The 25,242-nt window shown below is 43.8% G+C and overlaps 1 protein-coding gene and 1 long non-coding RNA gene across 3 annotated transcripts; one reads left to right on the top strand and one right to left on the bottom strand.

Moving 5' to 3' along the window:
• The first annotated feature begins 7,043 nt into the window (after nt 1–7,043).
• Nucleotides 7,044–22,869, top strand: LOC108799344. Its single transcript, XR_001942024.1, has 3 exons — nt 7,044–7,109; nt 12,125–12,131; nt 22,857–22,869. It is a non-coding gene; the product is annotated as an uncharacterized LOC108799344 (long non-coding RNA).
• On the bottom strand, nt 7,432–14,702 carry ENG (endoglin). 2 transcript variants are annotated; one of them, XM_018571200.1, is made up of 5 exons: nt 14,607–14,702; nt 12,147–12,404; nt 10,997–11,057; nt 9,866–9,967; nt 7,432–7,571 (listed from the first exon to the last, which is right to left on the bottom strand). In XM_018571200.1, the coding sequence occupies exons 1-5, from the start codon at nt 14,679–14,681 to the stop codon at nt 7,453–7,455; spliced, it is 615 nt and encodes a 204-aa protein (XP_018426702.1). In that variant the 5' UTR covers nt 14,682–14,702; the 3' UTR covers nt 7,432–7,452. The 2 variants fall into 2 exon arrangements, with proteins under 2 accessions (XP_018426702.1, XP_018426701.1); XM_018571199.1 differs by having other exon boundaries at nt 10,997–11,060; nt 12,150–12,404.
• Nucleotides 22,870–25,242: the final 2,373 nt, after the last annotated feature.

Here is a 25,242-nt window from a genome sequence, read left to right as displayed (position 1 = left end):
GGTACTCACTAGGGATGCACCGATACCACTTTTTTAAGACCGAGTACGAGTACCGACACTTTTGATCAAGTACTTTCCCGGCTTCCTGATTGGCCGGGAAGTTGGCTCCATGCTCTCTCCTCACAAGTGAGGAGAGAGCATGGAGCCGTTTCCTGGCCAATCAGGAAGCCGGGTAGCGTGCAATGCAGTCGTCCTTGGCAACTAGGTGCATGTCAAATAGTGAATAACTTTTATAAAAGGGAATCTGCTTGAGTGACTGGAAGATGTTCTGTATTTTAACCAATACCTGTCTGAAGATCTGTTGGGCTTATTAGATTTAGACTTCCTGGCCAATCAGTATCGAGTTGGCCAAACAGCCATCTCGTTGCTGATTGGAAGGGAAGCCAGCTCCATGTTGTCTGGTCGGCTTGATTGTGCTAGGGCGTGAAACCAGCTTTCCAGCCGGCCATCGAGCCGTCTTCCAGGCCAATCAGGAACCTGGGAGGGGGTCTTTACTCATCGCTCGGCTTCCTGATTGGCCGGCTCGATGCTTATTGGCTGGGAAGTTGGTTTCACGGCCAGACAGCATGGAGCTGGCTTCTCGGGCAATCAAGTGCCCGTGAAGCCGGCTCCATGCCAACGAAAGCACCGGTATCGCTACTCGATACCGAAAAACCGAAAAACCGGTGTCGGTGCATCCCTCCTGTATATACATATAATAAAGTATATACATGTTAATGTGGGAGAGAGAGAGGGTTTACTTTAACATTGAAGTCCAAGTTGTAGCTTTCAACCGCCCCACCGTAGGAGTAACAACCACAATGGTGAGCCTCTGATACTGAGTGCTTATTAATGCGTATGATGGGTCTAACACTGCCATAGACTCTGATTGGACAAAGTAGAGATTGTCCACTTCATCCAATTAGAAAACGCCTTGTGTTCTTTGAGAAAAATAGGCGTTCCCCTCGGAATGGCGAGCTGTGCTCAGCGCGAGGAGGAGAAGCCCCTGAAGAGACCAGCGCTGATTTATAAAGCGATTTTCAGCATCCCCAGTGGCCCTCCGGAGATCAGATGTGGATACTTACATTGAGTCAAGCTGGTCTGGACCAATGTAACTTTCCATAAAGGGCAGGGCCCTCCATACCTTCTTGTCCTGAATGGTATTGTGATTGTAATGTCTTCCTTATATTGTAAAGCGCTGCGCAAACTGCTGGCGCTATATAATATGTGATCCTATCATATATGTCTAGAAGAAAATTGTGACAAGTTCTGTTTTTTTTGCTTTCAATGACGATAAATAAATTCAGTGCATCATTAGTTCACTTCATCCATTGGATAGAACATCTTTATTTTTCAGGTTACATTTTACATCCATTGAAATAATGGTGATATCCGCATTTCAGATAGTTATATAACTTGACTGTAACGATTACTGGCCTGTGGGGCGAGGGCTGAGGGGGTAGGGAGAAGGTCAAAGGTCAGCTGATCCATGAAGACTGGAGGACAAAGGGAAGCGGTAAATGCTACAGCCAATCAGGTCTCATGGCTCTGAGATCGTTCTTTACCATTTTTCATGAATCAGTCCAATGACTGTGCTTAGGAGGAACTTTACATCATTTTTTGGCAATATGACATTTGCTTTCCTTAAAGTGAGAACAGAAACTGGGAGCCGCCATTGCCGGTGTAGGCTGCAGTAACATGGAACATAAATTGGGAGACGCCATTGCTGGTGTAGGCTGCAGTAACATGGAACATAAATTGGGAGACGCCATTGCTGGTATAGGCTCCAGTAACATGGAACAAAAACTGGGAGCCACCATTGCCGGTGTAGGCTCCAGTAACATGGAACAAAAACTGGGAGCCGCCATTGCCGGTGTAGGCTCCAGTGACGTGAAACAGAAATTGGGAGACGCCATTGCTGGTATAGGCTCCAGTAACATGGAACAAAAACTGGGAGCCACCCACGGTGTAGGCTTCAGTGACGTGAAACAGAAATTGGGAGACGCCATTGCTGGTGTAGGCTCCAGTAACATGGAACAAAAACTGGGAGCCGCCATTGCCGGTGTAGGCTCCAGTGACGTGAAACAGAAATTGGGAGACGCCATTGCTGGTATAGGCTCCAGTAACATGGAACAAAAACTGGGAGCCACCCACGGTGTAGGCTTCAGTGACGTGAAACAGAAATTGGGAGACGCCATTGCTGGTATAGGCTCCAGTAACATGGAACAAAAACTGGGAGCCGCCATTGCCGGTGTAGGCTCCAGTGACGTGAAACAGAAATTGGGAGACGCCATTGCTGGTATAGGCTCCAGTAACATGGAACAAAAACTGGGAGCCGCCATTGCCGGTGTAGGCTCCAGTGACGTGAAACAGACATTGGGAGACGCCATTGCTGGTGTAGGCTCCATTAATGTGAAACAGAAATTGGGAGCCACCACCATTGCCAGTGTAGGCTCCAGTGACGTGGAACAGAACATGCAGCCAGTGAAGTCTGAACTCTTGTCCTGTATGCTTGTTCATGGTCAGTGACTCTCTAGGTAGTAAAGAAGTGATCAGGATAACATCCCTGGAGCCTGCATCTTTAAATATCAAGTCACCAATTGCAGCTCCCATGTTCCTGTGCTCACAGATTCCCTTTAAAGTAAATATTTGCTACAAGAAATATGGGGCCTGATATTGTTAAATGCTTTCTGAAAATGCCTGGTGCCTGGCTGTTATGCTGATACTCTTAGCCCAGTTTTTTAGGTCATTGAGGCCCCATTTACACTTGAGCGTTTTGTGGCACGATTCCCAAAGCGTGACAATGCTCATGATGAAGAATCCAATTATTCTTAATGGGCCTTTCATACCTGAGCTTTTTGTGGTGTGATTCCCGATGTGTTGCAATGCTCGCAATGAAGAACCCATTATTTTCAATGGGCCCATTCACACCTGAGCGTTTTGTGGCATGATTCCTGATGTGTGGCAATGCTCACAATGAAGAATCCCATTATTCTTAATGGGCCTGCACACCTGCGCGTTGTCGCTTTTGGCATGTTGTCGTGTGCAGCTTGAAAATTTAGCCTTTTTGAGAACAGAGTCATCCGTTTTTGGCCTAATGGACTTTTCTAAAGCTTACTCCCATTCATAGTTCTACGGGTGCCAAAAATCACACAATCAGGCTACTGTACTACAAAAAAAGCCTCTAAATTGCTTGCCTATGCTCACGCATAGGTGTGAATTACTCTGAGTCTGTGACCCAGAGTAAGAATGCAGATAAGAACTTCTACTTTCCTGGTCTGCACATTTGCCCCAGGGCAGGGACTCAGATAGTATTGCCTCCAGCTCTGTCTGGCTTCAATATTCACATGCCCAGGGCAAGCGTGCAGCCAGTCAGGGAAAAGTTGCTCTCCTCAAGAGGATCAGCATGACAATGAGGAAACTGGCATTTGCAGAATGAGAGGCATCCAATGGAGGCCGCCATAGGAAAGAGGGTGCCTTGGACTGAGATAAACACACCACACCGGTACATAATGTGGATGTACTGGTTGCTACACTCTTCACATTGACCTGTTATAAAGCAGACATATAGTAAAAGTACCCCCTGCCCTCCTAACCAGCCTGCCCTCTTACCATAATAGATGGTACAACCATGTGACAAACGCCGAGGCATTTGGTCATGTGGTTGACCACCCTGGATGCTCATGCATCATCTGCAGGACAGGTAAAGGCTACAGTGCTCTCTTGCACCATTTGCTAATGTAAGGTGGCGGGGTGGTCGGGTTGTGGAGGTGAAGCTACTTTCACTATAGTTCAGCTTTTCATAGATACCTTAATGGATTCTACTTTATTCATGTCTGTATGGAATCCGGAGGCAGAATGTTGAGGGGCATCACACAAAAGGGACTTCCTACTCATAAACAATATAGAAGCATTTTTACGCATGTTAATGTAGAACTGAAGCCAACATTTTGGAAAGAGTCAGCAAGGGTTATAACAGCTTCTTTTTGCCATCGGTGTCCCATTGGGGAGATTACCCCGCACTTCCTGTCTGATAGCCACAACAGGAAGTAAGAGGAAATCCACGCACAGAGAGGGAAATCCCTGGTGGACAGCAGGGCCACCATTAGAAAATCTCCCATCTATTCCTGTTGGGATTTTTTCACTTTCAGTGACAATGGCCACCAGGACAAGTAGAGAGAGTGACTCTCCCTAACGGGGACATTGATAACAATAAAAACCTGGCAGGTCTTCTGATCTCTCCTTACTCTATCCAAAAATAAAAATTTTGGGCTTCAGTTGCACTTTAAATAAGATGAAAGAGCAATGTCCTGAAATCAGGAGCGCACAACCAATCAAAATGAATCTTTCACTGATCTGAGAAATGATTGGTTGTTGTGGGTTACTGCATTTTGCATGGTGTGTAACATGGCCATTATATCATGTTCTAGACCATATACATGTGATAAATAGGATAGAACAATATCTATTTTCAATCCATTTCCTTTACAGAAAATGGCGTCACACAGAGCTTTTATAGGAGATGTATCAAGTCCAACATTGGGGGTTATAATCAATATATAATGTACCAGCATCCAACATATATAGACATATATTCTAAACACACTAAAATACATTTTGTTTTCTACAACCTTACAAGTAATACATAAGCATGAATAAATATATACAACCATCGTCTGATCTCATTACAGGAAGAAGGCCAGCAAACCTTCCAAGCTGTAGTCAGCAGCCATCAATACCCCAGTAATTGTTATACTAAGTAGCATTACTGGTTAATATACAAATCCAACCTTTAGTACATAAAAAAAAGCTTTTACATAGTAAAAAAAAATATATAAATAAAAATGTAACAATTTTCTTTTTATAGGTCTATGTATAGTCTTGTGGGGTTTTGGATTTGGAAATTCCTAATCAATACTTTTTACAGTTACTTTTCCCAAAATATTTATATATTTGTGCGTGTTATAGTGGTACTAAATGATCAGGGCGGTGTATGTACACCTCATATTTCAGTATGTTTGTCATCAGAACAGCCGTTAAGAACCTGGTATGGTCTGATCATGTATTAGCATGTGGTCTGATCATGTATTCGCATGGTTTGATGGTCTGATCATGTATAGGTGTGGTCTGATCATGTATTCGCATGGTCTGATCATGTGTAGGTGTGGTTCTGATCATGTATAAGCATGGTCTGATCATATATAGACGTGCTCTGATCATATATAGACGTGCTCTGATCGTGTATAGACCTGCCCTGATAATGTATAGGTGTGATTTGATCATGTTTAAGCATGGTCTGATCATGTATAGGTGTGGTCTGATCATGTATAAGCATGGTCTGTTGGTCTGATCATGTATAAGGATGGTCTGATCATGTTTAAGCATGGTCTGATCATGTATAGGTGTGGTCTGATCATGTATAAGCATGGTCTGATGGTCTGATCATGTATAAGGATGGTCTGATCATGTATAAGGATGGTCTGATCATATATAGACCTGCTCTGATCATGTATAGACCTGCTCTGATAATGCAAAGGTGTGATCTGATCATGTATAGGTGTGGTCTGATCATGTATAAGCATGGTCTGATCATGTTTAGGTATGGTATGATTATATATAGGTGTAGTCGGATCATATATAGGTGTGGTCTGATTATATATAGATGTAGTCTGACCATGTGATGGTGTCCATCAGTCTAGCTTCAGGCATTAACAATGGGGAGAAGGGATGTACATGTAGACAGTTTCTCAGTCAGTTGATCTAAGGAAAAACAATAGCAGTTTAACCTGCCCATTAGCTATTTCCTCCAAATATCTTTGGCCAGTCTTGCCTGCAGGCACCCTCAATATATGTTTTAATTGCTTTGCTGAATCTTGAATTGACCAAAATATTATTCTGTTATATGTTGACTTCGCTTTACCTTGAGAAAGTTGTCGTGGAGATCCCAAGAACCCCAAAACCTCAGTATAAGGGTTTGGTAAAAAAAAACAAGCTTTAAGGGCCAGCGTGCTCCAAGATCAATAGATAGCCAACAAAAGGCAGTATGGTGGATGGCAGTACTAAAAACTGAAGCATTAGCAGGTAGATTGTGCTCCCTGTATGCAAGTCAATGGTTCATTTTCATTTTTTTTTACAGTGTGCCTATCGGAAGGGGATTGATAAGTTGTTTTTTTACTTTTACTTTTACATGTCATGCTGCCAGTGTCCACCATTGCACCCACCCCATATCTAAGGGAGCTATATCTCTGCACTTTATGGAATGGAGTACAAGCAGGTTCGGGGACAGATTTTCTCTCTCTGCTGCCCCAAGGCCAGTTTCCTCAATGCGCCCCCCTATATGCCTACGCCCCCCCACATAGAGAATGGCAGACCTGCAGGCTGCATACAAGGGATATTGGCGACATCCCCGGGATCACTTGTACAAAGCAAGCGGCGGTTTCCCCGCTGTACATTTAGCTCTGCTTGCTCAAAGCAGAGCTATATGTAGAAAACAACTACCCGCCCGGAGCCCGAACTGCATGTCCCAGGCATTCGGGAGATAGGAATTCCACACCCCTGCTGCCCCAAGGCCGGGCTTTGCTTGGCCTTGTGGAAAATCCCTGAGCAGGCTATTGTTTTTTTTGTTCAGTTTGCAGGTACCCATTGTGTAGCCCTGATTAGCACTTGTTTGTAACAGGTACCAATTATCTCATGTCTATGGACACCTCTAGCCACATAAGTTTATATCCACCTTGATACCACTTTGAGCAATAGATATTATCAACACAATAACGAATTAAAAAATGGTATTGGCATAACATGGGATGATAATGCAACTGTGATACGATTTAAGAAAGTATTCAAGCCAGGATGAGTGATGCACTGTACAGCTTGGGCCGGACTAGACCCCAGCCTAGTGCCGTAATACATGAATCCTGCCATCTTCCTGAGGTATTTTATCATTGTATCTGCTACAGTTTCCACTTTTAGAGTGGCAAGCTATCACGGCAAAAGGAATAACGGCTGGGAAATCTCACAAGACTTCCCCCTTAGGGCTAAAAAAACAAAACAGTGTTCAGAATACATCTCTGATGTCAAGTTAAACTGCATGTAAAAGCAAGTAACTGTAGGTTGGATGTATAATGTCATATGTAGGATGTTTATAGCTTTATGTCTCTAAAGAAAAAAAACAAAAATGTGCTTTGGACTCTCGAGAGTTTTGCCAACTATGCCACTTGAGTCAGTTCCATTATGTTGTTTTGTGGCCACCTTTACTCTGGTCAACCCACTTTGGTCCATGGCCATCACTGATCTGTCATAAAGAGTCCACGTCTTCTATTTTACCCGATGTCAGCAATACGCTAAAATAAGCAAAGCAGGTTGTCAAGATGGATTCCATCTGATGGGGGCTCAAACGTCAGCTCATAGTATTGCTGTTTGGGCTTTTAGGACCCTTCAAATGATGCCCCTTCCCCGTGATAAGGCACCATCACGTTACGCCCTGCTGCTGGTACTGCACGGGGTACTCTGCGTGCTGTCAATACTGTGGTTTGTGCTGCTACTTTCCGAGCCTCCGGTTAGCGTTGGGACTGGCTGCATTTTAACTGATGAACCTAAATAAAGAGAAACAAATGTCACTTCAAGTAACAGGGATGTCAACTCCATCTTTTCTTGTTTTTTTAACCAGGATATTATAAGGCAGGGCAGTGAGACTATAAAATTGCTGAAAGTGTTCAATGCCAGAGCTACTATAAGCACTTGCAAACCTAAGGGCCCATTTAGATTACTGTGAAGTTGCTTTAAGCAGGGGTGTCAAACTCAATTTAATCGTGGGCCTCATCAACATTATGGTTGCCCTCAAAGGTATCTGTAAGACTATATAAATTGCATCTAATCTTTATCATAATTGCCTCTGCATTCGATTATCGCTGGTTTTAGTAATAATTTAATACCTAGATCTGAAAGTTGAAGTCTAGGAAATGGCCTGGTGGGCCGGATTCGGCCCCTGGGCCTTGATTTTGGCACATGTGCTTTAATGCATGCGTGTTCAAGTGTGTTATGTTACGGCGGCCCGTTCATTTGAAAACGCTCTAAAATGGACCATAAATCAGACATGCACAATTTTTTGTGACGCAGCATACCACAATGCACACCATTGTGTTACCATGCATTGAACATGGAAGTCAGATGTGTGTTGCCATTGAATAAACATGTGCTTGCATTGTAAATGATTGTCACTGCAACACACTGATACAAGCTGCCGCAATGGATAGGTCTGAATGGGCCCTAGGGGCTGATGGGGCATCACGCAAATGCATTTTAGGCTCAATCCACAAAACCTTAACACAAGGATTAGGACCTTAATTTTAGCTACGTGACTAATTTTTAAATCTCATTGGACTCAACTATCACTTTTTAGAAAATAAGGAACCTTAACCTGGTGAGATTTTAGCTTTGTTGTTTGTCCTCTCTTGAACAATTGTAGGTAAATCCAGCAGTGGAAGAGGGACACAGAATGTTCTGATACTAATGTATTGTCAGGGTATTTGTAATTTAAGTATTAAAAATATCCATGAAATTGTTCATTTAACTAAACACCTACTCAGCATTTAAAAGTGTTCTTTTTCCCCAGACTGAACAACAGAAGTGACTCTGAAGGAATTCACAAAACCTTTATTTGCCATATATACATGCAAAAACACCCAACATTTGAAGAAAGACAATGGCAGATACACTATATTTCCAAACATATTGGGACACCGGCCTTTACACGCACATGAATTTTAATGGCATCCCAGTCTTAGTCCGTAAGGTTCAATATTGAGTTGGCTCCGCCCTTTGCAGCTATAACAGCTTCAACTCTTCTGGGAAGGCGTCCACAAGGTTTAGGAGTGTGTCTATGGGAATGTTGGACCATTTGTGAGGTCATGTCCCGGGCATCTCATGTTGGAAAAGGAAGGGGCCATCCCCAAACTGTTCCCATAAAGTTGGGAGCATGAAATTATCCAAAATGTCTTGGTATGCTGATGCCTTAAGAGTTCCCTTCACTGGAACTAAGGGGCCAAGCCCAACCACTGAAAAACAAGTACAAGTACCGTTCTCCTGGCAACCGCCAAACCCAGACAACTCCATCGGATTGCCAGACAGAGAAGCGTGATTCGTCACTCCAGAGAACACGTCTCAACTTCTCTAGAGTCCAGTGGCGGCGTGCTTTACACCACGGCATCCGACGCTTTGCATTGCACTGGGTGATGTAAGGCATGGATGCAGCTGCTCGGCCATGGAAACCCATTCCATGAAGCTCTATGCGCACTGTTGTTGTGCCAATCTGAAGGCCACACGAAGTTTGGAGGTCTGTAGCTATTGACTCTGCAGACAGTTGGTGACTTCTGTGCACTTTGCGCTTCAGCATGCGCTGAACCCGCTCTGTCATTTTACGTGCCCTACCACTTCCTGGCTGAGTTGCTGTTGTTCCCAGTTGCTTCCACTTTGTTATAATACCACTAACAGGTGACCGCGGAATATTTAGTTGCATGGAAATTTCATGGAACACCCGAATCCAATGATTTGGAGGGGTGTGCCAATACTTTTGGCAATATAGTTTATTTGTCTGTTTCCTAGGTGTTAGAATATGCAAACACCTTGTAAAGGTGACCTCTGACGGTCACTAATTATTGCCTTAAAGTGATCTTATATATTGATCAGTTACAAATATTTTATGATTAAAATAGGAGATTATTGAGAGGTAAAAACGTAATGTCCCTAGACTGGATTGATTAACCCAGTGAATCCATTAAAATTCCCCATTTTATTAAACAAATATTGGATACAACATTGGAAGTCACGTCAAGGACAAATTCAGTAAAGTGCAAAACCAGCAAAATAATAAGCAGCATTCATTACTCACGTGTGTGTGTGTAGATGTACCATAGGGCAGCCGTGAGAAGCGCTCCAATGACGAATGCTCCGAATGTGATCCCCAGCACAGATCCCATCCCGAGTCCCTGCTCTGGAGAGACACAACAGTTTAAGCCAGTTTTCTTTCATAGGAACATCATTTTTTTTTCTCTTTGCTTATTTAATGTGAAGTTCTAAGCAGAAATGTGACCACCACGGTTTACCGCAATGAACATTTATGCATTTTAATGTATTTCCGCTCATGAGGTTTGGCATGTTAGTTGTGATATTTGCTGCCAGCCAGCTTATCTACTCGGCATCCATGATACCCTTCCTCCCTGTTCTAGCTGATGGGTCCTCAGTGTCTCTTCCCCTCTCCTTTCTGATGGCCGCATGTTTATTTTGGCTTCCGGTGGCTTCCTTCCTGCCCTCTCATCTCCCTCATTCCATGTTCTCTGGGGTCACCTCACACTCCTTCCTGAGGTCAGCCGCTGCACTCGTGCAATCTGCTCCCTGACTATAACATCATTAGACTCGGGTGATAAAAAGGAGGGAGGCAGCTCACCCCCAAGGTTAATGACAATAACAGTCCCATCTGGAGTGTAACCAAAGAATTGTGTTATCTTTCAAACTGATACAGCTACGTGACAAAAGTCTATTGCAGGGGTGGCCAAACTTTGGCCCTCTAGCTACAGTGAAAGTCCTAAAGGTCATTGCAAGACTATGACAGCACTGGGCATGACTCCCAGAGGCTGAAGCATGACAGGTTTTGTAGTTTCATCACAGCTGGAGGGCCGAAGTTTGGCTACTCATCTGTTGCATTGCAAAAACTGTTGGCCAAATATGACTTTGAGCCTTGGCGTTTCCACCAGTCAAAAGCACCTTCAAGACTTTTTCAATGCGGCTTCATGGGCTACGTACTGGAACGCCTGGTTCTACCACACTAAGACCATATTATTTGATCAAAGCTTAGTTTTACGTTCTAAAGTCAATGACCTGGAAAATGCATTCAGAACAGGGCTTTCAGGGAAAGAGATGCAAAGCACACTGAAGTGTCATTCTCTCAGCAGCTCAGCTCCCTCACCCTGAGCTCCCGTCCACACTTGAAGCCCTGACAAGCAAACATTTTATAATGACTTACTATGATTAGGAGATCTAATAATCAAGTCCAGTGACTTCTGCATTTGGAAATGGGCCGGGCAACTCTGGAATAAAGAAAATAAAGGCATTGGGTCACCGGCATTCACAGTCTATCACCACCATAATTCAATTGCACCAGCAAAATATTTCATGCATAGAGACTGCAAGCAACCCGCTGTGTCAAGTACTCCTTCTCTCTGCTTAGCATCCAGTAACCTAAAGCTGAACTCCAGGCAGAGGTAAAAAGGAGAAACATGAATGCAGCTCTGTATTCATTGATAAATAATGAAATGTATATTTTAAATTCAAGCCGTGTAGCTAGCTGACCTGGAATCAGCCTCTTGCAATCCCTGTACAGCAGAGCATGGACTGAGAAAGGTAGAAACAGCACAAGCAGCCTATCGGCTGCACCTGTGTGCTCATGAGCTAGCAAGCTGATAGCAGGACTTTCACTTTCCAATGACAGGGTTGGGGAGGGGAAAGAGCCTTAAGTGTTTCTTAACTGCAGCAGAGAAAATCAGGACAAGGAGATTTGAAGGGTTAATCTAGCCAAAACTGCCTATTGTTGGTAGGTGCTGGATTGTCAAACCAGATCTTACAGGTCTTGGGGACACTATTGGTAAGATCTCTGTGCCGAGTTCCTGGGTCTGCACATATGCTGTGGCCACTTTGAGTGGAGGGGCTCCTGCATGATTTTTTATTGTATAACATGGAGTATGCGACAGGAAGAGATGGAACACTCCAAGAACATCCTAAGAATTAAGGCCAATAGATGTAAATGCCTAAGACATACTGTATATATGGGGCTGACTCAGAGCACAGCTGGCTCTGTCTCTAGATAGGCAGAGCCCGCTGTCAATCACGCAGCTGGGTGGATCTCAACAGTAATGTCGGGATCCGTCCAGGCTGCGGCGGTCTCAGTATACCGCGAGCTGTAGCTTGCGATATACTGAGCTTTGGGTCACGGGAGGACGCTAGTTTATGTCCTCCCGTGACCCTTAGGAGAACTATGGGGAAAAACACTTAGTCCATAGTTCTCCTTTAATGTCTGTAGATGTAATACAAGAATACAACATATGGTAGAGAAAGCCTGTGAACATGTAAAAGTTACATCAAGTATTATTTTAAGGTGAACAGTACAAATCCTTGCTTACTGGAAATCCACTTGAGTTTCCCTCGATGGCTAACATCTTCGACTTTGAGTTAGCCATGCAGTAGGTACATGTGATCTTTCCACAGACTGGGGCTTCTACCACTGGGAGTCTTGTGTTAAACGTCCAAACAAATCTGTTATTGACTACGCCTGGGCTCGTCTGCTGAAGGATCTGCTCATGGTCCCGCACCAGTAGGGAACACATGCTCAGTGTCATGGTATTGGGAAGGTTATGCATTGGAATGTTGACCGATGTCTGTAAAAATAAATAAATAAACCACAATGACAAACAAGGTGGCTACAAAACCATACTGGAAACTCTGTAACCATTAGAGTACATCTAAAGCAGTATTTGTACTTCCTGCCAATGTAGGTTAGATGTAAACTTAGTATAGTTTTCCATTTACCACACCCTCTATGTACCCAGAAGTTTGAAATACTTCAGTCCTGCCCTGGAGGTCTTCACTGCCTGGCCTTTCCCAGCACTACACAGGTTTTGAGTGTAAATAGTGACAGCCGGGCTTTGTGTCTGTTGTGCCCGAGCCCTCCTCACCCCATTAATTCCTATGGATGGCTTTGTCCACCATGTGTATGGTTTCACCCTTAGCAGGGATGACTGGGAACTATTAGTATGGCTGGGAAATACTCTAACCGTGCCTTTAACAGAAAGCCTACTTTTACAAACATAGCACAGCATACAGAATGGCACAACATGGAAAAGGGACTGTCAGCATAGTGCGCAAAATGGGCTGGTATGGAATAGGGAATATACAGCACAGTGCATAGAAAGAGGTGGTGTGGAATAAGCAGGGCTGCCCTTATAATGAGGTAGCCTGAAGCAGTCGCCTTAAGCGACATCTCATTAGGGAGTTGGCGGCAGAGGGGTGGCCACAGTGTTCCAGGTTGCTAATAGCTCTTAGCAACCTGTGACGATCTGTCCAGCTTCCTGCCTAGCTTATCGACGTCATCAGTTGCCAGGGAGACGATTAACCCCACCGTGCTTCTGGCAACCAGTGCGTCAGTGAGTGGGACCGGGCAGAGAGCCACTCACAGTATGGTTTTGGCACAGCCGCCGTCCCAGTGCATCCGCCACAAAGCACCCCCTCTCAGCACTATCAGCAGCACCCTCTGCCATCCCAAACCCCCTCATCCCAGCTCCACTGCCTCAGGTGGCATATAGGGTAGGGACGGCCCTGGGAATAAGGAATGTACTGCACAGCATATGGGATAGAATAAGGCAGTGTGGAATAGGGAATGTACAGCACAGCACACAGAATGGGGCGTTGAGGCACAAGAAATGAACAGCACAGTGTAAAGAGTGAGACAGCGTGGAATAGGGAATGTATAGCACAGTTCATAGAACAAGGCAGTGTGTGAATTAGGGAATGTACAGCAGAGTGCACAGAACAAGGAGGTGTGAAATATGGAATGTAAAGCACAGTTGTTCTTATACTGTGTTTTGCTCCTCCCTGCTGCTCCAGTTGATTAGCTAGCCTTGGTATCACACTAAGTGTAGATGCTGCGCAAGACGTGTCAAGAATTGTGATTCCACATGGTGAGTATGCATCAGTACACCTGGAACTGCCCACTAGAAGAAAAGGGTATACGCAGGGCCAGTGCTAGACTATTTTGCGCCCTAGGCAAGCTGAGCTACTTACACCCCACTTCTCGTGGCGCAACCCCTAACCCCCCCCTGCACAGCCCTATTCTCCTGCGGGTTAGCTTCTGCAGGCGACAGGTGGATGTAATTTAATTTGAAATAGCCAATAGCAGACTGGCTATTGAAACTCCACCCACTGAGCAGAGGAGCGGACCTGAGAAAGAAAGTTGTCTCTCAGTTATGCTCCTCTGCTCAGTGGGCGGGTGCAATAGCCAGCCTGCTATTGGCTTTTGCAATTTGAAATAGACGTGGGGCACCCTGGGCGGTGAACGGTCAAGACTGCGCCCTAGGCAGCTGCCTAGTGGCAGCACCGGCCCTGGGTATACTTTTATCTTTCTCTGCTAGGTGGTTCTAGGAATACAGTTCTAGAGCAGGAGCACTGTAAGTACATAGTAAAGATGAGCAGGGACAGCAATAATGATGACTTGACTAGATTGCACTGGCATGCAGGGAGGCAGTCCCAACTTTATCATGCACGGCAATGTGTTACAGTCAGGAAGTGTGGGTGGCTGTGCGCCTCTTATGGAAGCCCTGCTAAACCAAGTAATGCCCCATGTTGGCTATGCTGAAGTCCGGCCCTGCTGAATATACCCCACCTTCATATTCTACCAGACAGGCCCTTTTTACTACATAGTTGTCATCAGGTCTAATGGAGATTGTACAATCAGTTTGTTAGGTGTATCACCAGCGTACTGGGCCCTTCGTTTCATTTTATTATCACCTTACAGCTTTGGCACTTATAAGCTAGATTGTGCTTTCATCTCTACTGGCTGCCGTAAAAGGCAAAGAAGAACTTACCAGCACTTGAATGGTCTGGTCTGGATCCACAGTGGTTGTGTTCAGCTGGAGATCAGGACCATGGCGCAATTCCATTTCGATGACGGGACTTTCGCAATTTATTAACTGATGAAGAACAAAGGAAGAAAATTTAATTCACTGGATGAGATGAAGAGTTATCATTGTCTTATAATTATTGATATCATCATGTTAGAGTTCAGAGGACACATACAGCAACCGTGCAGCCAAAATGAGCCAAGTGCAAACATATTCCGAAAATATGATTTATGTGTTGTGATTGGAGTTTTGGGAAAGGGGGTCGATAGCGTGGGGATATTTCACACCTCCTCTGGACCCTGAGGACAAAGTATTTAGGACCCCATCATCACTGAGGATATGACAGAAGGAATGTGATTTGTGACATTGTCTAACTGGACTGAAGACCTTAGGAATAAAGGTAAGTATACATATATTTTTAATAAAGAATGGTGTAAATCCTGCAGTCTTCTGACACATCACATGATGGCACTGGTCCTTGTATTGATGGGAGGCAGTCCTTATTTCTGCACAGAACAGCGTTCATGGAATGATGTGATCTCATTTTTACATGAGCACCATACGCGGATGCACTTTAAGCCCAGCCTGGTATGAGGATGTACCCAAGTGAGCGTACATGATGTACTGGGCCCACAGCAAGTGTGTGTAAAGATGCTGATCATCATTCAACCCAGCAGATGGAACAGGGTTGGAGAGATAAAATTTCTATTTTTACACATACTGGGTTACTTGTTTTTATACTTTTCTTGCAAATATGGATTTTGGGAACATTTTGTGCATAATGCACACAAGTACTTTTACACGTTGCATTTCCTTGACGAAGCCATAAATGTGGCGCAATGTGTTGTAAATGGTTTTTTTGGGGGGGCGGATGAATATTAGCTGGAATCAGGAAATATGCTGAGGAGGAGAGAGAGATATATACAGTATAGAACAATGGAATAAGGAGATAGGGCAACAATACTATAAGAAAGATAAAACATTGAGACAGAATATGAAAAAAGCATCAAAGAAGCAAGATGGTAAAGGAAGAATTTGAGACAGATATCGTTTTTCCTAGATTATCCTGCAGAATACAGAAAGAGAATATACTGTTTGTACAGGACTTTGAAATATTTGGGATGAAATATTAGTTTAAAGGAGAACTATGAGGGGAGTGATTTTCACTCAGCCTCATAGTTCGAGCCGACGTGTGACACTGAAACTGTCACACGACGACTGAATAGATCGGGAAGTGAGCGAAGACATATCGTCCCTCGCTCACTTCTTGATCATGTCCATGCAGAGAGCCGTGTCACTGTCACTCACGGCTCCCTGCAGGGATTCCCCCCCTCCCTGCTCCTATCCTCCAGCGCTGACTGGCGGAACAGACGGCGGAGGGGGCGGGTACAGCTGGATCTGCCTCTAGATAGGCAGAGCCAGCTGTCAAACACTCAGCTGGGTGGATCTCGATAGTAATGTCATGATCCGTTCCGGCTGCGGTGGTCTCAGTATACCTCGAGCTGTAGCTCGCGATATACTGAGCTTTGGGTCACGGGAGGACGCTAGTTTATGTCCTCCCGTGACCCTTAGGAGAACTATGGGGAAAAACACTTACCCCATAGTTTACCTTTAATACTGTAATGTAACGTTTTTAAGATGCAGATCCATCAACATTGTAATTACATTGTTTATAGATTGGTCTGTATGCTACAGTGGAAGAGCCAGCAGTGGCGATCGGGGCCTGACGCAAGCACCAAGGTGGGAGAAGCAGAGCGGCTCAGCAGAGGTTCTTTAACCATCTCAGGGTCAGAGTTCTGCATATCACATTGCGGTGAATGATAAGTTCCCTCTGTACGTTAGCAAAAGTATATTTTATAGCAGATTTGAAATTGAAGGTATTTCAGAAAGAGATAGGGTCTTAATAATATTTTTTTTTAAAGTGCAACTGAAAGCAAAACCTTTCTTTAGTTTTGGATAGACTGGAGAGGGATCAGAACACCTGTCAGGTTTTATATTGCTGTCTGGGTCCCTGTTAGGGAGATGTATTCACTCTTTTTGTCCTGTTGACACTGAAAGTGAAAAGGAAATCCCGAATATTGGGTTGTCATCGGAACAAGAATAGATGGGAAATGGGGATACTAGTTCTGGTGACCCTGCTGACCACCAGGGATTTCCCTCTCTTAGGGTTATAACCCTCCCCTACTCAAAAAAACTAAATAAAATTTGGCCTTTTAATTATAATGTATAAATGATTTTTAAAATGCATGGTCACATACCATTGGCTCAGTTGGGTCTTGTTCACTTTTTATATTTAGCTGGAAATAAAAGAAAAGAAAAACAGAGAAATTGAGTTATACAGATATACAGAGTTCTAAAAATTACTTATATAGGATTACAAAGTTATATATGCGTTATATAGGTAGGTACATAGAGTTCTATATAAGTTATATAGGTATGCAGAGTTATACACTGAGTGGCCAGATTATTATGACCACCTGACGTTTGTGGGCAAATTAGCTATAATTTCGTGCTGAAGTTGCTTGCGAGTTGGCCAGACCATTATACACATCGTACACAAAGCAACGTTTCGGGACCTGGCAGTCCCTTCTTCAGGCAACCAACAGTGGGATCTACTACAATGTATTTTTGTTGTTTGAACCTGTGGTAGGGCCCAGAAAAAATAATGCGCATTTTGTCTTCAGAGGGGGCAATTAATCCAATTCAAATAATCAGATTTCGGCAAATACTTATCTCTCTAGTGAGCGTCAAGTGTGACCTCTGTCTTCCAGCGCTGCAACCTTTTGTGAACATCTGACACTTCCAGGAGTGTTGCATCCTCATAAAGATATCACCACGGCACACCCACCTGACATACCCCTTCTTGTCGGGGGCTGTAGTAACTTGTGGATGTCACCACATGTGATCCATGTAGAAAATATGCCAGCACACCTACTGATCTTCATCCAAAAACACCTTTATTGATGACCATTCCAAAACAGAGCAACGTTTCAGGACCTCGCAGGGTCCCTTTTTGCTCTTTTTTTGATATGCTGAATGGGTGTTAATAAAGGTGTTATTGGATGAAGAAACCATGGCATCTGATGGGGGGGGCACAGACATTTAACACTCCTGGAAGTGTCAAATGTTGGAGACATTGCTGGAGGTTGCAGCCTCTGAAGACAGAGGAATTTGGACTCGAGATACAGAGTATTTTATTGCAGGGAGCCATTGTTTAGATTTGGTAGTAGAAACAGCAGAGTCGCATATTAAAAATGTGCCCCTTTTAGTGACTAATCTACTAGGCTTTCTTTTTAGTAGAATGACCATAATAAGAAGGAGCAAATATATAAAAATCTAATAGTCATTAAACATACGGTAAACTTTGCAATGATACTGTTCTCACTGCATTGTGCTTTACTCTTGATAGAGGCCTGATTTACTTACCAGGTTCATTATATGTCCAAACTTGTAATTGGACATACATTCGTTCCTGGAAACAACAAGCACCAGTGAATTATCTTCCAGTTTAGCAGTACATTCAGGCTCCCCGAGGTATACGTTCGCAGGTTCTGGAAGCTGACAGTTCACCTAGGGGTCAATAAAAAATGAACATTTTGAGCTCCAATACCTCCCCTTAAATAAACAACATATGACCAAGTGCACAGGGTACTTTTATAATGCAAAGTCATTTTATACTTTTAATGAATTCCCAGGAACGTGCCTATGACTTCTGGTGTTTACAGGAAGTCGGTTGAATGATGCTGGATTTGTCATTCAATAAATGGACCGTGGATCCTTCCAGTTTCTGCTCTCACTGAAGCTTTATTGAATGGGGTGACCACGAGTTTCCAACGCTGCAGGACGGTGGTCACCCTGTGCAGACATATCTTCAGTATCATATAGGCAACATTGAACTAAGTCACAGAAGGGATCTTTTGACATATTTATGATACTCTCCTACCACTGCCCTGCCTGGTTGACATAATTATCACATCTAGCAAATACAATGTATAGACAAATCTGTCCTGTGAGCACATGGCGGTGCCATGATGAACTCAGGTTTACAGGAAGTGGGTCAAATCATGCTGGATGTCATTCAAACCAGAAGAGGACTGGAGCAAGATCTACAGGGAAAGCTCTAGTGATAGGGTTAGTATGGCAGCGAAAGCTACTTTTTTTTTATTTGTGCATGGTCAAGCTGGATATTAAGAGCTAAAAGTGAAGTTGTCCTTTAAAGACAGAAGCCGGGGAGATCTGGGCTGGATGGTTGGGGGCCATTTGCCCCTAGGCCAGTAATAATACGATATTCTGGAGTTTTAGCACTTAGTCGACATAATTCACCATTCAGATATTGATATCGGCAGGGCCCATTGGACATTGTATAAGCTATCTGCCCCTTGCTTAGATCTGCACTTCCTTTGCGGCTCTCAAATGTCCTGTTAATGAGTGCAGAGCGTTGAAGAGGAAGCTGATGTTGGAAGTTGTAAAGGTGTGTCACAATAAACCATGTCCTAAACACCCACCTTTCACCATGCCCACCAATCAAAGGCACAACCTGTGTGGTACAATTTCTGTTGCCCATAAAAATGTGTCCATACCATGAAAGGGCCACCATGATGTGTTTGACCTCCAGGCCAAAGGTTCTCCCCTGGACAGCGGGCCAGTTAGCCAGTTTAGTATATCTAAAGTCGGCCTTACCTGTGGGTTCTTTTCCAGATTGATGACCAAGTATTCATCTGTACACACAGACTGAGTCCTGAAACACGGCCCTTCAGATTTCACTGGAGTTGGAGTTGTCATTTTTGGTTGGTTTACTATAGTCATATAAGAAGGGAGACCATTAAAAACCATTAAGCGTCATTTCTCACAGCTTTACAAACTCCCCAACATGGTGGGTTTGGGGTCCACTCCCAGGCCGGCATACATGTATACATTTTGCTGATTGTGGTCCCTCTTTCTCATCTCAGTCGAGAGGTGTGCTTGTAGTCAAAGATAGGCTGACAAAGTCCTTACAAGATACTGCTAGAATGGTTTTCTGCTCAATTTCATGTTAATGTTATTCACGGATTTTTAAACCAGCATTCCATTGCTGTTCATAACTACTTCTATAAAATCTCTACTTCACAAAGAAACATTTCAAACAACGTGCACCCTTATCACTGGATTCACAGAGCACTATGGATTTTCTAAAGGCAGAGCTTGGTGGAAATTTCTATGGAGCCCGGTGACAGTGATGGAAGGGGAGGAGTCACTGCTCTGGCTCGTTCACTCCTGTATGTAAACTTCAGCTACTGAGCTCTGTGAACAACACCAAAGAGAATACAAAATATCTATATGCAATATTTCTTGCCTAAAAATATTTGTATAATCTTCATTTTTTTCTGACCATAAGTGTATACAAAACCGCGGCACATGCCCTTTGTGTACATATATAAATATGTGTGTGTGTATTATATGGGCTTGCTAGAACTTACCACATGACATAGATATATTTACGGATCTGGCATAGGCAACTTGTATTAACGATATAGTATCCACGTTCATATTTTCAGCTTTCTCCACAATTGTATTATATGTCAGCTGCTGGTCAGTAGATATTTCTATATCACCTAATTTATATTTTCCTGAAGCCTGGGAATGAAAAAACCCCAAATGTCAGTAAGGACAAAAATATTTACTGAAAAAATAAATACAAAATGTACAAAATGAAAAGCCGTTAAGCCCCATGTCAACACGGGGGAATCTGCTGCTAGTAAAGTGTTGCCGAGAATCACAGTGGGAACGACTCCAACTGTGGTGATGTGCCTGGCGAGTGGCCAGCATCAGAATCATTTGGGCCTAAAGTTGAACCACAACTACAAAAAGCTATGGGGCACTGGAGTGCGGGGTCTAATAGCTGTTCCAGTTCAGTCTCAGGTCTGGTATATGGGAATCAATTTCCCTTTAGACAACTTTCCAAAAAATAATGACCATGAGTTGGCAAGTCTTCGACTAGTGTGAGCTGAGGGAGGCACCAGACACGTCTTAAATCCCACCGTTAATTTTATTGAGACAACATGCATCAGGGGCTCCCCTTTATCAGACCTTGATGAAAGTTAGAGGAGAGGAATGGACACTGGGTGTCTGGAGCAGATCCATTTATCCTTCCAAACTACTCTTTGAGATTGTTCCATATTTTTCAAGTAGGCATCTATGTCTCTCCTCCAGCTTTTACCTTGCCTTGGTGAAGGGGGACCTTCTGAACCACCAAAGCGGATTGGTTTTAAGCAAATGTGACCGTAATAAAAATTAAACAATGTGCCTGGTGCTTTCCTTACTATACATCATAGAAAAGGCACCAAAACATTCAACTTTCCATCACTGATTATGTAAGCAGGAATGTAAAGAGATGACCCCTTAGGAGCTCTCTTTCAGTCTGCCCTTCAGGATTGTGCAATCCTACAGATGTAAAAATGTAAACTTTGATAGAGCTGAAACGATTTAGCTTTGGGCAGAATGAGAAATGGTGACAACTTTTGTCATGCTCTCCATGCCCCCCTTAAAGAGAGCTGTCATCTCTTCCTGTTCTGTCACCTGCAAAGAAAGTGAGGTCAATTTTCCCAAATTAATATAGTCCCCACAGGGGATCTACCTTTCACACTCTATAACAAGATGCATTTTTTATTGCTGTCTGTGTCCCTGATGGAGCGATTTCCCTTCACTTTCTGTCCTGTCTGACACCTGTCAAATAGACAGTAGGAGGGTAGATTTTCCTTACTTCCTGTTCTGTCAAAAACCTACCAAAGGCATGGGAAGTTGGAAGATATCTCCTAAATGAGAATACAGACGTCAATGAACAGCTATGATTCCGACCCTTTTACATATTATCCAAGTTAGACTTGGGATTTAATAGAACTGGGTGCTTACATAGAAGCCAGGAAATATAGGAAATGAAAAAGTCATGCTAATTACCTTATTTTTCGCTCCATAAGACACACTTTTTCCCCCCAAAAAAGGCGTGCAAAAATGTCTGTGCGTCCTATGTTAAAGAGTATCTAAATCCAAGATGAAACATTTTATATGTTGCAGGCTACCAGTCCTTCCATATGGCATCTGCATTATTTTACCTTTTGTTAGGCCTTTTTTCCTTTATTTCTACCCGGTGATCCCACCATAAGATATGGGGGAGGTCTACTGCAATCCTAACACACTTCCTGATAACAAAGGTCATTGTTAATTCATGAAGACATATGACCATTATCTCACCTCTAAACCGATATCTTCTCTACTCAGAATATTCCAGATGTAGTCGGGGTCACTCAGCAGGAATAACATTGGCGGCTTACCACATGGTCCATTGACAGTACTGGCATGAATGTCTATTGTTTTGTGACTGGAAAACAGGGTGAGAAGAATTGCATATCACTAGTTAGACATGACAAGTATAGCTTTCTACAAGTATAATCAATAATGGTCAAAATTCTGTCTCATTGTTTATTTAGAAATAATAGGTAGGCTTTCCTACCATTTTTCCTTGTGGTCAGTAGTCCATGGGACTACAGTTCTATTCTTTTTGTTGCACAAGGTAGAGTCATTATCATAATCTGATAAAGCGACGTGACCCTGAAACTCATCAAGCAGAAGATAAGTCAACAGCACACCAATGTCTCTTCATCCAAAAAAACACCTTTATTGATGTTTAAAACATTACATCAAAAGATGTAGTGACGGTTTGAGATCTCACAGGGTCTCTTCATCAATGAAGGAATCATAAGGAGACCCTGCAGGGTCTGGTTAAGCCCGAAGCAAAAAAAATAAATATAGGCGAGGGGCTTACATGACTAAGTGAAGAGGGGAGACAAGGAAAATAAAGAGTTAATTAAGGGACGGATAACAGGGTGGGGTCACTTACCATTGGTCAGGTTCAAAGTTTGAGCGGAGCCTTTGGGGGTGGTCCGAGGAGGAGGGTCTCATTGGCTGTAGTCGGAGATCGTTGGAGAGAACTTCTCACCCACCCACACTATTATTGGGGGTTTTTTGTAGTCTATTTTCTGTCATAGCAGTGTTGGTGGTTTGGGGTCTTTTGAAGGTGGAAAATAGGTCTGGTTGATAACGGTTGGGGACCTGTTTTGGTATGGGTCCTCAAGTCATGGTGATTTATGGTAGGTGAAGAGGTCACTTAGATATGGATGTGTCCACGGTCAACGTGCAGGTTGTCCCTGAGGTGGTGTGGTGCGGCTGGGGGCCTAACAGTTTCAAGAAGTTTTCCGCCGAGACAGCATATCGGTTAATACGTTTTGGCCTTCAAAAAGACCCTGAAACCTCATGCTTGATTTATAGTTCGGTCATGTTTTATATTTTTGTATAATTTAACTCCAACATTGTGTAGTCTGGTTTTTGGGAGGAATAGGGGAGGTTGGGCGGTTATAGCAGTCTTGACATCAAAGGAATTGGGACATCTGTTCTATATTAGTCATGAAACATCACTACAACTTTTGATATATTGATTTCAATGTCAATAAAGGCATTGGTGGATGATGATACATTGGTGTGCTTTTCTTCTGATTGTATTCATGCGGCACCCACAAAGAGAAGCAGGGGATATAATGGTCAGGTGTGCGGTGGAATATCTACATGATCTGGAAATGCATTAGTGCCCAAAAAGTGAAAACAAGGAGCCGGATTTTACTTTTTAAAAAGTCAGTAAAATTTTAACAGGGAACATTGTCTCTGGTAAGGCTGCTCACCCCACAACAGGACACCCCTTTAAAAGTGAACGCAGAGTTGAGGATCATCATGTACAAATTCTAATGATAGCGTCAAACAAAAAAGGTCCAAATTCTTTAAATATTAGTACTAGTTCATAACAGGATAACACAAAACAGCCAACACATTTTGAGGGCTCCCCATACTTTATGGCTAAGGGGTTGTAAATGACCTGTCGTTCACCAAGGGTTTGAAGGACCTTGTTCACCCATTTTTAAGAAAATGTTGGTTGACTTCAATACCTTTTGAGTCACTGACCCAGAGAATGCATACACATACTGAACGTCAGCGCCCCTACCAGGGGCGTAACTAGAAATCACAGGGCCTCATAGCAAATTTTTGTATGGGGCCCTGTGATTTCTAGTTAAGCCCACCTGAGATCCCGCACAGCCCACCTGAGGGTGACACTGCAGAGCCCACCATATACTCTCTATGGTGGGCTCTGCAGGGTCTCAGATGGGCGGTCAAGCCCTCTTATCTGTCTGCTCCGATCCTTTGTCCGCCTCCTTCTCCTCCACGATCGCTTGCGGGCCCTGCCTCCTTCATGATGGAGGAGACGGGCCCCAGTGATGGAGGAGGCAGGGCCCGCCTCCCCCTTCGCTAAGCCCTGCTTACTCGATCAATGGGCCCCACCTCCTCCATCGCTGCCGATGACGGGCCCAGCCACCTCCTCCGAAGCTGCTGGTTGTCACCGACTCAGCAGCGGCTGTGAGGAGGAACGCGCCGCTGCACATGTGAATAGCAGCACCCAGGCGGCCCGAACGGCACCAGGGGGATGTCCTGGCCAGCCTGGGTCGCTATGGTGATTGTTATGCCACTGACCCCTAATCAGCATTCAGTGTCGGGGTTAATGGCTCACATTATGGAAAATTAAAAACGAATTTCCATTCACAGACAGTTATGAACGATCAAAGGTTACCCGTACCTTGACAGAGGTCCATCGTGGGTCACTTGTACAATGTAGGCATTTATTTCAGCCTTTGAGTCTGGCCCTGAGGTTTTGTAACTACAGCTCTCTATGCTCTGTGTGCCTTCACTTACTGCTTGCAGCATATCCCCAAAGCTGAAATTGTCCTGCGGGATACAAAACTCGGGTCCAGTTTTACCTGGGAGAAACAAAAATCTCCTTATTAATGCACAACTCCAGCCAAAGCTTTTTAAAATATAACAATATAAATATTAACTGCTACTGGGTGCCACCATTTTGGATGTGTTTTCAGTAGCACAGCAGACTCAGAGCTGTCATTCAAGAGACACTCCAGGAGTGGCCAAACGTCGGCAGTCCAGCTTTGGTGATACTACAAATCCAATGAGGTATTGCAAAACTCTAATAGCCACAGGCATGGCTCCCAGAGGCAGAGAGAAGATGGGATTTGTTGTTTCACCACAGCTGGAGGGCTACCCCGCTCTACAGTATTACCCTACGCTCCTCCACAGCAGCTACAAAAAAGGTTATATAGGAAGGTAAGGGGAGGGGCAGGGGAGCTGGGCCAACAGGAACAGTACTTAGATACTCTCAGAAGAGGAAAGGGCTATGATGTGCCAATGGGGAGGGTGGAAGGGGCTGTGCCGGGGAATTGACTCTTTCTGCAGTTATCAAATTTGCTAGCAAGCTCAAAAAGTACATTGCAAGTGAATAAATTAATTTATTGAAAGGAAAACCGCTGCAATGAAGCATGTAAAATATTTAATTTTCACTGCATTATCTGCAAGTTGGTGACAGGGTCTATTTAATGGGTGTTACAATGACTTGTATATATTCTTTTGGTGCTCATTCACACCATGTCTGGTGAGCTGCATTGATCAACACAGACTCAACAAGGGGGCACATAGAAAATGAATGGCAGTTAAAGGAGAACTATGGGGTCAGGGC

This window comes from Nanorana parkeri, unplaced genomic scaffold, assembly GCF_000935625.1.
Source record: "Nanorana parkeri isolate BGI_ZX_2015 unplaced genomic scaffold, ASM93562v1 scaffold1700, whole genome shotgun sequence".
Lineage (NCBI taxonomy): Eukaryota > Metazoa > Chordata > Amphibia > Anura > Dicroglossidae > Nanorana > Nanorana parkeri.
This window is presented reverse-complemented; position numbering and strand designations above follow the sequence as displayed.

Bases quoted from the DNA above. Each gene is read 5' to 3' on its own strand.
- ENG (XM_018571200.1), bottom strand. From the start codon at position 14,681: ATGGAATTGCGCCATGGTCCTGATCTCCAGCTGAACACAACCACTGTG. The intron at 9,968-10,996 runs GTAAGTCATTAT...GTGTCTCTCCAG, and splicing joins TATTAGATCTCCTAATCATA to AGCAGGGACTCGGGATGGGA. The intron at 7,572-9,865 runs GTGAGTAATGAA...CTCTTTATTTAG, and splicing joins GTACATCTACACACACACAC to GTTCATCAGTTAAAATGCAG.